The sequence below is a fragment of the Etheostoma cragini genome, chromosome 22 (genome assembly GCF_013103735.1).
Source record: "Etheostoma cragini isolate CJK2018 chromosome 22, CSU_Ecrag_1.0, whole genome shotgun sequence".
NCBI classification, from domain to species: domain Eukaryota; kingdom Metazoa; phylum Chordata; class Actinopteri; order Perciformes; family Percidae; genus Etheostoma; species Etheostoma cragini.
In genome coordinates, this window is record NC_048428.1 from 8,838,077 (window position 1) to 8,851,364 (window position 13,288).

Here is a 13,288-nt window from a genome sequence, read left to right on the forward strand (position 1 = left end):
TGCAATCTGTTTTTATCTTTCATATCTTGACAACTCTTGCTGCAAACACAGCCAGCTGTCTTGGTAGAACTCCATTTAACTCGTCTTCTAACTGGATTACGCAAAACAAATTCGCGGAGAATAGAAAAAGTACACACTTAAAGATCGTGCAAAGAAGTCAGGGGTCAGGAGATGTGCATCCCTCTGATTTATTGGCAAAGGATGAACAGCATGGTAACATCAGATAATGGAAACCACAAGCAACAGACACAAAGATATGTTGAGCCTGTTCAGATGGAGGAAATGAGAAACATGGATGAAAACATTTTAACAGAAGACAGTCAGGAACAGAAACATTGATGCAAACAAAAGCATCCAGTATTCTAAGAGATATCCAGACTAGAACGTTCGGTATTTGTGTTAAAATACTTCACTGTCTTTTAATATTAATAATATTAGAGTTATTCATTAGCAAAAGAAACAATCATTTGAATTCAGCTCAATAGGATGTATTTTTCTGTTCTTTGTCTTCTTATTACTACCTTCATGATGTTAATTACAGGTTCTGCCGCCACAGCAACGTCATGGCCTGTTAACGGTGCCAACAGCTAACCTCCAGCCAGCAGCAGGAAGGCTTTCCGAGGCACGGATCATTGTTCACGTTACAAAAAGATCCCTCGGCCTCTGGGTGCTCTTTTTCCTCTCTCTATGGCCTCCCTCCCTCCCTGGCTGGCTGCCTCCATTCGTCCTTCTCTCGCCAGTAGCCCCGTGGGAGAGCGAGGGTTGAAATGACACACAGTGGCTGACTGTCGCCCAGGGGTCTGGAGTTCTGGCCTTGGCTGGCTGGCTCTGTGTGGCAGCTGGTGAGCCCGCTGCCCTCTCTCTGGCCTGCAGCATCAACAGTGGTGGTAGTGGGACTGATTGGAGCCTCACTCTGATCTCTGACTCCGGGGCTGACGCTCAACTGCTCGCTGCTGCCCACACGACTGGTGGCGAGGAAGTGGGACAGAGAGCGGATGTAATCTCTCTCAGAAACACATACAAGCAGTCCAGTGAAATGGCTTAGAGATGTATGTGAAAAACATAAAATCCTAAAAAAAAAAAAAAAACATAAACATCACAGTCCTGATAGGGATGCGGGCTGAGAGGGACGACTATATTCTTTAGGGCAGAGAGCTGGCAGAATGACTGGTCATTATGGGATTATGATGTTGAACCAGGAACCACATTTATTTGGACAAACTGTTGCTGGAAATGCATTGATATGCCCTAAAGGAAGCCCCTTGTTTTGAGGACATAATGCTAGTTAAGTAATATCTTTTAAAATTTCACAAAAAAGAAAAGAAAAAAAGAAATCACCATTAAACCACAATTTATAAATAGAAAAAAAAACTTTTAATAAGCTAGCAGCACTTCACTGCAACTAGTACAGCTTCCCCTTTGAAAACAACCATACAAACCAAAACTTCCAAAAGTCCTCCAGATAAATTTAAAAGCACAAAGTAATTGTCTCACATCTTTGCTCACTAGTTACTGAATAAGGGCTAACACACCCAACTTGTTTCAGTGTTGAGAAGTTAAAGAATTTGAACTGAACTTGAATTTATTAGTAAGCAATCCCTTAATGGAGTTTCAGTTCCTCATCCACTAAAACTGTTAGGGTTTAGTTGTTTTGTTGTTGATTTTCATGGTTAAACATGTATTTAAAAAAACAACAACATTAAGGCAGGAATCATGATTCGAAAAAAAAAAAAAAAAAAAAAATGGAATAAAAAGGAGACCTTGGATAGAAGTGACTATGAGGAAACATCCTCAAATTGTGATAATGCAGCGATATGCTGTTGGATTTTAGGAGATCATTTGTCTAGGTCAAGTCCAAAAGACAAGCGAGCTTGTGATGCGTCAGTCTGGGATGGGAGGTGGTGGTGGGGGGGGGGGGGGGGGGGGGGGGGGGGGGGGGGGGGGTCTGGTCTCAGTGGTGTTTGCTGGTGTAAAGTCTGTTCCTGGGCACAACTACGGGAGGGAGGTGGTGTCGGATGCCGGGGTAGTGCTGAATGTGGTCGAACCATCGCGTCACATTCACATACTGCTCCTTGTCCTGGATGGCCAAGTCCACCTGGGTGGGGGGGGAGAGGTTTGTCTGATTACAGAAAGAAAAACAGAGCAGCAGTGCACATCCCCACCGGTAAGGTGCAGTGCAAACAGGAGCTGGAGACAACTTTAAAGAATGAGGTGCCCACACACTGCTTATTGTCCCATACTTTTATTGTGCTGATTGTGTGTCCACCCTGCTGGCTCTTCCCCAAGCAAATGGCATTCAACAGTGGCTTGGGCATCACAGAGGGCACAGACATGGGCTGCTGATGATGCATCAGCTGAGCTCATTTAAACTTATCACCTATGCCCTGATGGGCCTACAGTAAGTACCACCTTTGCCGTAGTTACCACATAAAACCATTAGTGAAAGTTGTTTCCATATGCATAATATTCACACAGACAATGAAAAAAATTGAAAGGGGAAGGGGGGGGGGGGGGGGAAACAGGAAACTTACAAAATAACATTGTGCTACATTCTCCCACCTTTTCTGTAATGTCCTCTGTGGGACTGGTCTAATGTGACAAACAACAGTGTCAATGTGAGATAATGTAGCGCACAATGTTATATTGTAAATTGGGATTTTGGCCATTGTTTCCATTGTCTGTGTGCATATTGTGTATATGTAAAAAATAATGGTTTTATATGGTGACAATGGCAAAGGTGGTACTCATCAAGGTATGGGTGATTAGTTCAAATGAGCTCAGCTGATGCATGATCAGCTGACCATGTCTGTGCCCTACGTACATGCTTAAGCCACTGTTGAATGCCATTTGCCTGAGGAGGACCCAGCAGGGTGGACATGTTGCAGCACAATAAACGTATGGGAGAATTAGTGTGGAGTGCGGGAACCTGGTTCTTTTAGGTTATAGGGAAAAAAACTTCAGCCACAATATGTCAAAGCTGGAGAAGTCAACAGTGCTAAATTCTGTTTAAACAGTACATACTGTTGGCTGTGGATGACGGACGGGATCATTCTTTAATATTTTATGAGATTAAACAATGTCCTGTGTTACCAGATTTGTTTTAATGCATTTTATATTACTGGAGATGATCTGTTTCTGTCTGTATTTTTGTCCTAGAATAAAAACAAAAAGTTGCAAACGATGCATGTGATTTAGACCTGTGGTTCCTGAGATGTGGGTCGATGCAAGTCTGGTCACAAGGAAAGGATAACACAGACACGTTGCTGTTCCTTTATACAAAATTATGTTTAATTTTTTCAGCTTTTCTTAAATCTTATCTCTTGTCAAATACTATTTACTTTTACGTCTTCAGGGGTCTTTGAGAAAAAAAAAAACTTGAAATGAAACAACCCGAGAAGGTTTAATCCCTAAATCTAACTGATAACAACCCCACACATCACCTGCTGATCACAAGTTACCAATGTTTCATTTTATAGGGTCCACAAGCCAAAAACAGGAAACCACAGATTTTCTTGAAAGGCAAATATTAGTGGTCAGTTGAACGCGTTATTAACGGCGTTTAAGGCAAACCCATTTTAACAGCGTCCATTTTTAAAATCTTTTTAAAGCATAGCAAACTTGCTCACATGCTGTTGCAACAACTAGTAACATTAGAAAAACTGCAACACCACAACGGATCTAGGTAAACAAAACAGGGACGCCACACACACACACACACTTGTTTGGACTTGCGAGCTGGCCAAAGAGTAGTGATGTTACGTTTTGAGTGGATGGCGAGTGTCAGACGCTGAAATGGACGCCAACGAGACTCTGAATGGAAAGTTGACTTTTTAAAAGTTGCCAAATGGTACCATTGACGAGACCAAAGCTATCCGTGTGTTGTGTTGCAATCATCGCAGCACGTCCAGTCTGAAATACCACTTGATGGCCAAGCACACAGCTGATGCAACTCCCCCTCCCCACCCTCGTCAAAGTATTTTTTCACCCTGTTATCGATGGACAGTGTTACATTGTGTGAGAGATTATTTGCTCCAAGTGAGAATGTTGTGCGTGAAATTAAACACGAGGCTACAGTAGGCTATATGCCAATATTGTTTTAAATTAAAAAACATTTGCATAAAACAAGATGATCCATTTTTCCATGTTGGTAAGAGCATTAAAATTAGAAAAAATGATGGGACAAAAGGAAATCAAAAGGACATTAAACATGTGCGATTAACTGCGAGTCAACTATAACATTAATGCAATTAATCACGATTAAATATTTTAATTGTTTGATAGCGCTAGTATACATTCATGGTAGGGCAAAGCTTATTAAAGCCTTCTCCAAACTACCACAGTTTGACAAGTCTGTGTCCTTGCTATTTCACAATGACGGTGGCAAACCACAACAAAAACGGACTGTACCAGAACGCATCAGGTTGTCCTTGGAACTAAATCTTATTAGAAGTGTGCCTTTTCATTTTCTCATTAACTGCAATGTGGAAATTTGCCACACGGACAAGAGTCCAGCCTAAAACCATTCGAGCATCAGTCAGGTTTAATGTTTGTGTCATGTTGTTTTCCATGAATTGAACATCAGGACAGGCTGTGGTTAAGGGTTGGGTTAGCTGACCCCTCGTCCTCGGGGTTATAAACCACACTGATTGCAAACCAAAGTGACGCTTTTCTGCCTGGTGGTGTGTGTGTGTGTGTGTGTGTGTGTGTGTGTGTGTGTGTGTGTGTGTGTGTGTGTGTGGGGGGGGGGGGGGGGGGGGGGGGTTAACCTTCCATCTCCGCCACAACCACTGACATCTCTCAACATGTGATCTCTCCCTCCCTCCCATTCCGTCTTCGCCCATTTTTTTAACTGACTTTCTTTTTCAAACTGGAAGGCACAACAAACTTACTTGTCCCTGGTCTGAGGCTAAAGACATCACTTTGTGCCACATCACTTTATTCCTCTGAAGAGAAGTGAGAATGTGTTTATAACCCGTGTGTTCATTGCCAACTTGTTCTTGATGCCCTTTGGCCATATGACTGGTCTAATTGTGTGTTATGCACGGTGACAAATTGCTTATTAAAGTTGTGGTTTGACTGAAGTGAGCACTGATCTGGAGGGAAAATGATAGACAAAGGGATGGATGGATGGATGGAGTCCCTGGAAAATGGTGGTGTGAATGTTACTGAGACAAAACAAATCCATCACATTTACGCTGGCGGAGCAATCCCACACAACTTTGGATAACTAGGCACAGTACGTCCCACTTCTTTTTTTCCCTCTCTCCAAGTGTTTAGTTTACTTCCCTTTTTATCATCATTGTTCATCAGTAACAAAAAGCTTTAGATGTGATCTAGTATTGCACGTAAGTAGGCAACAGTTCATCTGAAAACTCAATAAAAATAATATGAAAGAGCAGCCCTGATCTAAATTTTAAATAAATCCATATTCCTTTTCACCAACTTGCATCGTTTGAAACTCAGAATACGTTTTGGCGACAAATTACAGTTTAAATGATAATACGCCCTCAGAAATCAGAACGGTGTGACACTTAAAGGTGCACAAGTGAGAGAAAAGGTAACTTACTATGAGTGGATGGATTCCATAGTACATGAAAGCGTCAGCTAAGGTGAACTGGTTGCCAGCCATGTAGACCTTGTCCTGCAGGTAGAGGTTGAGGTCCTGCAACAATCAGTTCATAACACAGTCAGCTATGCAAATGAGGTCATTCATTTATGCATCATGGTACATATTTCTTTGTAAACACAGACGGATGAATACATTGAGGGAAAATTACATTTACATTAGTGCTGTCAGTTAAACAGGTTATTAATGGCGTTGACGCAAACCCATTCTAACAGCGTCAATTTTTTTAAAATCACAAGATTAATGTTTTTGTTGGCATAGCAAACTTTGTAGTTTTTTTTTTCTTCACATGCTGTTGCAACAACTAGCAAAATTAGAAAAACTATGACATTAATGGAATTAAATATTTGAATTGTTAGACAGCACTAGTTTACATGAATCGCTAATGAGGCCTCCTTCCAGAGATGCGGTGTTGTTGTTGGTCCAGACTTATTCTGCATTTCACTAAACAAGTCAACTGGCTGTGATTTGTTGCACAGACGGACTCTTTTGTGCTTTGCTAAAAAAAAACAAAGTGAAACAAAAGAGATAGTAAAGTAAATATGCAACTCTGTGAAGTAAGCAACTTTTATTTGTTTTTACAAAATGTTTCTGTCTTGATGGACACTACAGACCTGAGGGGGGTACGACAGCAGGTTCGTTAACCTATATATCTGTGTGTGCGTGAGCTACATGAGTCTGGATCCTAGCTTGCGTGTGTGTCTGTGTGCTGTGCTATGTGGGTAGGAATAATATGTAACCTGAGGGGGTTTAGCATCTCTCCCCATGACTGGCGACTTAGCACAGATGCTGTACAAAACAGGCTATTTGTTTACTTCGCTAGCAAATGACTACAACTCTAATGAACAAATCTAATGAAGCCGTCCTAAACTTGGGCATCATGATGCGTGTTTCTTGGTCCAAGTGTGTGCAAAGTCGTGCATGGAAGTGCTGGTCCCAGGGGAAGGGACCATCTTTAGCACTTGTACACTGTGCGAGGGGAACACTCAGCGCACACAGAGCATCTTGGGGGCAAATGGAGTTATTGTGCGGCAACAGTGGGTGATGCCAAATAAGGCATGAAGACTGCAGACTTCCTTCCCTTCCACAATCAGATCCTTGCTTTTCTTAGCCTACAGCCATGGAGCCGAAGCCCAGTCGAGCATCAGAGGAGAGGCAGCTCTCCTGCCAGCCCCAGCCAGCACATGGAGCTCCAAACCTGGGTTCTTCTCTACCTGCCCCCGCCTAAACTGTGCACTCTTTTCATCGGCACATACAGATAAACAGAATTTAGACGGAGTACCATTGTATAACAACAGAGTTGGGGGCAAACACTTACATTTAAAACAGGAAAACCTCTACTTTTTGCCCTTTGGGCGAGTCAGAAAAGCACAGCGGCTCATTTTTACATTAAACAGAAATGGAACTAATAAATATCTAAGAATACCACACAAGATTTATTTATACTATTGCAAATCATTGTATGTCTTTGGGCCAATTTCTTTCTGATATACTTTTGACAGCTACAAACACACACTTGATCCGGATACAGTAACCTCACAGTATGTTTGCGCCCCCCCCCCTCTGCTTTCAGACAACCATTACTGTTGATCCTAGCTCAGAACTCTCAAAATTGCAAAGCCTGAATACCATGAAATGTTTAAAGAAAAAAAAACATAAGGCTGCATGATATGAGTAAAATATCTAAATGAGATTATTTGGACCGATATTGCAATTGCGATATTATTCTAGTATTAATTGAAAACTATATTAAAAGGATTAGGTTGTGATTCTTGCAAGGATGTGCACCAAACAAGGCCGGGACATGCAGCACCCCAATACTTAATTCAAAATGGTTTGACACATATTTTGACTTTAACAAATTATGCCCCCCCCCCCGTGATTTGGAGGTTGCACTAGTCCATATTGCAATCTTGATAAAATTGTGATTGTTTGTAGAGATCAGGAAGCCTGTAATGCGATACATGGAGATCAAGAAGTTGCTGGTCTCCGCTGACTAAAGACAAAGTGGAAACTGAGATGTATCTAGATGTAACTGTATGCTTGAGCAATTTTTTTTTTGTAAACCAAAAAAAAAAGTTGACTTCTGTGGCAGCAGGAGGTACTGGCCTAATTGATTTAAGTGTGACAGACTTTTTCCCAATATTCAGCTATCTTTGGGTTTAAGTTCAAATTCGGCTTGCGTGTTTATTATCACATTACAATCGTGACAAGATGTTCACTTCAGAAACAGGTCTCCGCTTGAAATACTATGAGTTTCTTATTTGCGTCCTGAGGTGAGAAAGTTGACAAGAAGTCTTGCAGTTGACAGTTTTTTTTATTTTTTATCTCCGGGTAATTTAATGGGAGATGACTGGTGTGCTTGAGAGAAGAGTGTTAAGGACGGAGTTAAAGCAGCAGGACAGGAGGCCACCGGGAACCAAAACTGAGCTGCTCAGGGCGACTTCTTCTGTAAGTGGCACCATTAAAATATTTAAGAGGACTGTCCAGATAACATGCTGCCGCATAGCATGACTCCTCAGCCATGCCACAACAGTGTGTCTCACTGACACACACACACGATAGTGCCAAGAGGCGCCTAGCGTCCAGCAGACCAGTAGCTGCCGATTCATTTCACGCTGACTGGCGTCAGGCGTATTAAAAGCATTTTCCTCTGTCGTGTGGGGCCATGTCACTGAAGGGCCATAAATCAGTCTGTGTTCCTGTCACTTGTGCTTTCACAAGACAAACACCCGCCGTGGCCTAGCTGGTGGACAGTGAGGGGGAATATGAGGGAAAATGAGATGCTATGGCACCTCTGAAAAGGTAGGGAATCAGTTATTAAAAATGTCCCCCCCCCCCCCTCCTCTAACAAAGCCTAAATAAATTCCACAAAATCAACACTGATCAGCTGGAAGCAAAAGCTTGATTCGACGCTTGGAATTGACCAATGAAATCTAGGACAGTCGTAAATTGAGATGCATCGGAGTCTGCAGACGCAACACAACAGAAGAAGAGCAAGAAAATAACTTTCTGGAATATCATCTTCTCTACCTTCAGGATGGTCTTGGCGTCTTCCTTTGTGCATCCGTCCAGCTTGGTGACTCTGTACTCCAGCCACTGCTGCACCACAGCCCTGCTCTCCGCACAGGCTCCCAACAGGTTTGGGCGCTTGGCTTCTGTCGCCAGGTGAAAGGCGATAGTCACCAGCCCTACCAGTGGAGGACCATTATTATTCTGTAGCACAGGGATCTGCAGGGAGAGGGCAGTGACATGGAGAGAGTGACAAAACAAAGTGAATTTTGTTGATTTTATTCGAGTTTGAGCAACAATGAGGCAACATTACATCACATGTCTCTGGATTTGCTTTACACCTCCTTTGAAAACATGTTTGTTCAGTTCAAGAGACATCAAAATCCACCCATAACTTTACACATTCATGAATAAAACTGTTTGACTCTGAGGGAGTGTAATATGCATGTGATTATAAACCTTTCTCTTAATAAAACAGACTCATTAAATGAGGTTAGAGCATGTAAGTTAATATCCAGGTTAGAGTGCTCACTTTGGGGATAAAATAATTTAACAATTTCCATAAAGATTATGGCTGTTAACTTTGAGTACATAAGACTTGAAGATACATTTGGTATTGTGTCCTTCTCCTCCCCCTTACAGTCATCACTACTGAAGGTTCAGTTCATTTTAAAGTGAATTTAAGACAGCCCACTTCTCCTCCCATCACTTTACTTCAATGGACGGGCATGCGCAAAGCATGGATCTATTTCCATTGTGCTGAGTTGTGGAAATAAGACAGCTGGCATTAAAGGTGGTTGGTACTAGAGTTAAATATCAGCATAACCGATGAACAAGATCACTATCAACTGATAACACAAGGTAGATATGCCACAAAAACTAAGGTTTTAACCCATCAATTTTCAACACACGTGACTAGCTTGTTAGCAATATCTAGCTAGCTACTGTGGACTGACTACAATAGCGTATAGGCTTCCTATAACATGAAATAGCGGTTTAAAGCCAACAGTGTACGGCAGAAAAATGTACGCTCATGTCACCTTTTTATACCCCTGTGTACTGTACTTGTTCGGCTTTTTCAATCCTAAATATTTCTCCAGCGATGATAGCTCCCGTAGCGCCATGTTTCTGATTCTGACTGTCAGAGGAGCAGAGAAGTGTGCGTTTGACCTGATTGGGTAAATGACTTAACTCCTGCCCACAACAGCTTGACTGACTGCAGAGTTAGCCAATAAAAACACAGCACAAGATTCCGTCATTACGTCAGTGAATGAGCATCGTCTGAAAAAATAAAATAAAATAAAATAAAATAAAATAAAATAAAATAAAATAAAATAAAATAAAATAAAATAAAATAAAATAAAATAAAATAAGAAATTATATAAAATGTATTTTTTTTTTTAAAAGAAATTAAAATTTTTAAAAACAGCAACATTTGAAACTGACACTTTCTTCTATTTGTTTGTTTGTATCAGTCATTTCAAAATGAAAGGGCCACAAAGTCTATTGGCCCGACTGGAGGTCATTTTCACACATCAACTACAATATTTTAAATGGTTTTGTTTCAAAGATTGTTATGATTGGCAGATAAATGATAATCATGGATTACCATAAAGTGCCTATGAGTAAAAACAAACAAACAAAAGAAAACCATACTTCTGTAAATGTTCTACCAGCTAAACTGATGTGATTTGTTAGTATGCTCGACCTAATTACTTATTTGATCTGGGTTCATTTAAAGCAAACACAGAATATATACTGTATACCAGCAGCATTCCATAGGTGGGCTCAACTCTGTAATCCAAACCTCCCCAGCTGTGTGGGGTTAACTGATAAAACATGAGTGTTACGCAATGCTGCCAGTTCATAGTAACATGCTTTTTTTCACAGAACTTTCCCATGAGAATTTTTGGTTAAATGGAATCAAAATGACAGAGGAAGGTCTGGAGTTTCAGTCTGAAGTGTTTCTGTCTGTCTGTCTCTGCAGTGTGTCCTGGCTGGGACATTGTGTGTGTCCTGGCTGGGACATTGTGTGTGTCGGGTCTGTTTGGATTTGCACTGTGCCTCTACAATTTCTCCATAATGAAATGTCACCTGTCAGTCAAAACTGGGTTTATTAAGTATGTACTGTCCAAGTGTGTGTGTATGTGTGACACCATAGAGACTGACAGCTGGGCTGAGGTGTCACACTACAAGCTTTCTTTTCAGCCCCAGCGGCCCCATTTTGTAACAGCTTACCTGGATGACAAGGCCCAAGGTGATGTCAGCGACTGCAGCAATACAAGTCAAATTCATATGATTGCTCTGGATTTTTACTGACGTTATTCAGACTGAAATAATATATACAAGACGTGTAGAGTAAGGGAGATGGAGGCTGGCAAGTCCAAACTGAAGCCCACTGTGGCTTACACCTGTGGTTTTTTCTACAGGGACATGTCTTCCATGAAAAAGGTCTGTGGGGCCAACAGCAATGTCCGTTAATATTAGTATGTACTCATTTTTTACTTGTCAGTATTTGCCCCCTTTTTTCACAGCAAGGAAAAAAGGTGAATACAATGTTCGTATACCACATGGTAGTCAATGTAACATTTTTAGGCAAAGCATACAAGACTAAATTGTTCTGTTCAGCTTGTCATTATAAGATGGCCACAGAAAGTATGTGAGTCTCTCCATCCTTTATCTTTATGTCATCATCACGTGGGCAGTGTTTTTGTCTAAAAACTATGAGCTGAGTTACGCTATATACTAAGTAGTCCTATAGCTTTCCAGATTACACTTCCAGTGCTCTAATGCTTAGAATCAACTTTCTGTTGGGTCAATTGTGAGTATCTTGCACACTGAATATAATAATAATAAGATAACGATGAATACCTGGACCATAATCTTGCAGAGCAGTTTATTATTGAGAATTTAGGGCCCCTTGATTCTCTTGTGGGCAGCAGTTGTGCTTCATGTGAACTACTTCTAGTGATGTTTATCGCCTAGCACATTCCCACGTATCCACATCTTACCCTTGCACCGTGTGTACCTAATATAAAAGAACAGATGATATTTTTAAACCCAATTTGTGGTGAAAAAGCTGTCCCGAAAAACAAATTAATTATAAGAATGAGTACACAGACTATCATAAATGATTAGATGCCATGGAACAAGGTAAAGCTAATTCTCATTTTTCATTTTTTTCATCTAACCTTTCATTTTTGCTGTTTGTTTATAGGCTCCAGCACGTCATACACTTAGTAGGGCTTTCGTAAATGAATGCCTGCAGCATTAAAGTGCGTCTCCTTTAACTAAATGCCTCCAAGCTGCCACATCCTGTCTGTATTCAGGCGGGCTGAGGACAACGATCCCCAGTGCCCAGGACTAACTGTAGCCTGTGGGAGTTTTCTCATGCAGATTGTGATACACACTCAGGGGTCACATTAGTAAGGAAATCTACAGTGGGGGTCACTGATAGTGCCGTGGGGCTTCGCAAGCCAGGCATAGCCATAAACACAGCCTCAATCCTGGTAGATTTATGCCCCTCTGCCTAGTCTGTATCTTACAATATGCTGTTACACTGATTTGTCTAGCTGGGATGCAGGGCCACAGCCCCGCCTGTCTCCTCTGTTACCTTTCATGACCTGGGAAAGCTTTCTGACTGAATACTGTATTTTAACCACACAGATGCTCGCAGAAGCAGAGGGGAGGAATTGGTTGTGAGTAGTTGACATGAACGCTGTCAGCATGGATTGGTGAAATTGCATATTGGTGCTAGGTTAGATCCCTAGTGTGGAGTGAACATGGGGACGGGCGCCAGGCGGTGGGGTGACAGTTTGGGAGAAGGCTGCGAGTTGTGAGATGAAGACAGACAGATGTATGGGAGTCGGAGTGCTGCCCCTACCTTCCCCTCCTGTCAGGTTTTATTTTTGATTTAATATCATTCATAGAGCTGGATGCATGGTGGACTTTTTTGAAAAACTACCATGAAAATTGAATTTGGTAAGTGGGTAATAGTTTGAATAGAACAGTGTGTGGGCTTTAAATTTAAATTATCAATTTTGTAATAGCTGTAAAATATACATTTTTGAGGGGTTTGATTTCATCCCACAATACTCCTTTGATTTGAAAATGGCCGCAAAGAAAAAGTCAACCAAGTCATCTACATAACTTCTGGTATGAGTATTTTTTAGTTTGATTTTATGCTCAATTTATCATTTGGTCTATACAATGTCACAAAATGGTGAAAAGAAATTCCTGTCACAGTTTCCCAATAGCCCAGGTTCTTTTTTTCAAAAATAGTCCCAAACCCAAATATATTAGTTTACCGTCACACGCAACAGAGAAAAGCAGCAAATCCTCACATTGGACTGCACTTGATTATGAAAATGCAATACATTTCTTTTCAATCAACTAATCTATGACTTCATTCAGCTTTAGTTTTAATGTACCGGTTTGGAAACCTAATCTGAGAACAAAACCTAAACCTCATCTCCGTGACATGTTTCTCATTCACTTCCAATCCAAACCCACTGTACAGTAAGTCACTTTCAGCCAGTGTAGCATATAACTAGTGGTAGTCCACACACTGTGTCTTTTGGCTCCGGAGCTGCTGGCTCTTGTATCGGAGGAGAGTCAGAGGATGCCAGAAATGTCGCACCTCTAGGCGGG

At 41.3% G+C, this 13,288-nt stretch overlaps 1 protein-coding gene across 2 annotated transcripts; it reads right to left on the reverse strand.

The window, feature by feature from the left end:
- Nucleotides 1-1,755: 1,755 nt before the first annotated feature.
- eef1e1 (eukaryotic translation elongation factor 1 epsilon 1) lies at nucleotides 1,756-9,827 on the reverse strand. Of its 2 annotated transcripts, none has more exons than XM_034861985.1 (5): nucleotides 9,679-9,827; nucleotides 8,660-8,857; nucleotides 5,567-5,662; nucleotides 1,940-2,095; nucleotides 1,756-1,902 (listed from the first exon to the last, which is right to left on the reverse strand). In XM_034861985.1, the coding sequence occupies exons 1-4, from the start codon at nucleotides 9,760-9,762 to the stop codon at nucleotides 1,952-1,954; spliced, it is 522 nt and encodes a 173-aa protein (XP_034717876.1). In that variant the 5' UTR covers nucleotides 9,763-9,827; the 3' UTR covers nucleotides 1,756-1,902; nucleotides 1,940-1,951. The 2 variants fall into 2 exon arrangements, with proteins under 2 accessions (XP_034717876.1, XP_034717875.1); XM_034861984.1 differs by having other exon boundaries at nucleotides 1,756-1,899; nucleotides 1,933-2,095.
- Nucleotides 9,828-13,288: the final 3,461 nt, after the last annotated feature.

Excerpts from the sequence above, each read along its gene's own strand:
- eef1e1 (XM_034861985.1), bottom strand. The coding sequence starts at position 9,762 with ATGGCGCTACGGGAGCTATCATCGCTGGAGAAATATTTAGGATTGAAA. Across the intron at positions 8,858-9,678 it reads GTACACAGGGGTATAAAAAG|ATCCCTGTGCTACAGAATAA; the intron begins GTGACATGAGCG and ends CTCTCCCTGCAG. Across the intron at positions 2,096-5,566 it reads ATGGAATCCATCCACTCATA|GTGGACTTGGCCATCCAGGA; the intron begins GTAAGTTACCTT and ends CCCCCCACCCAG.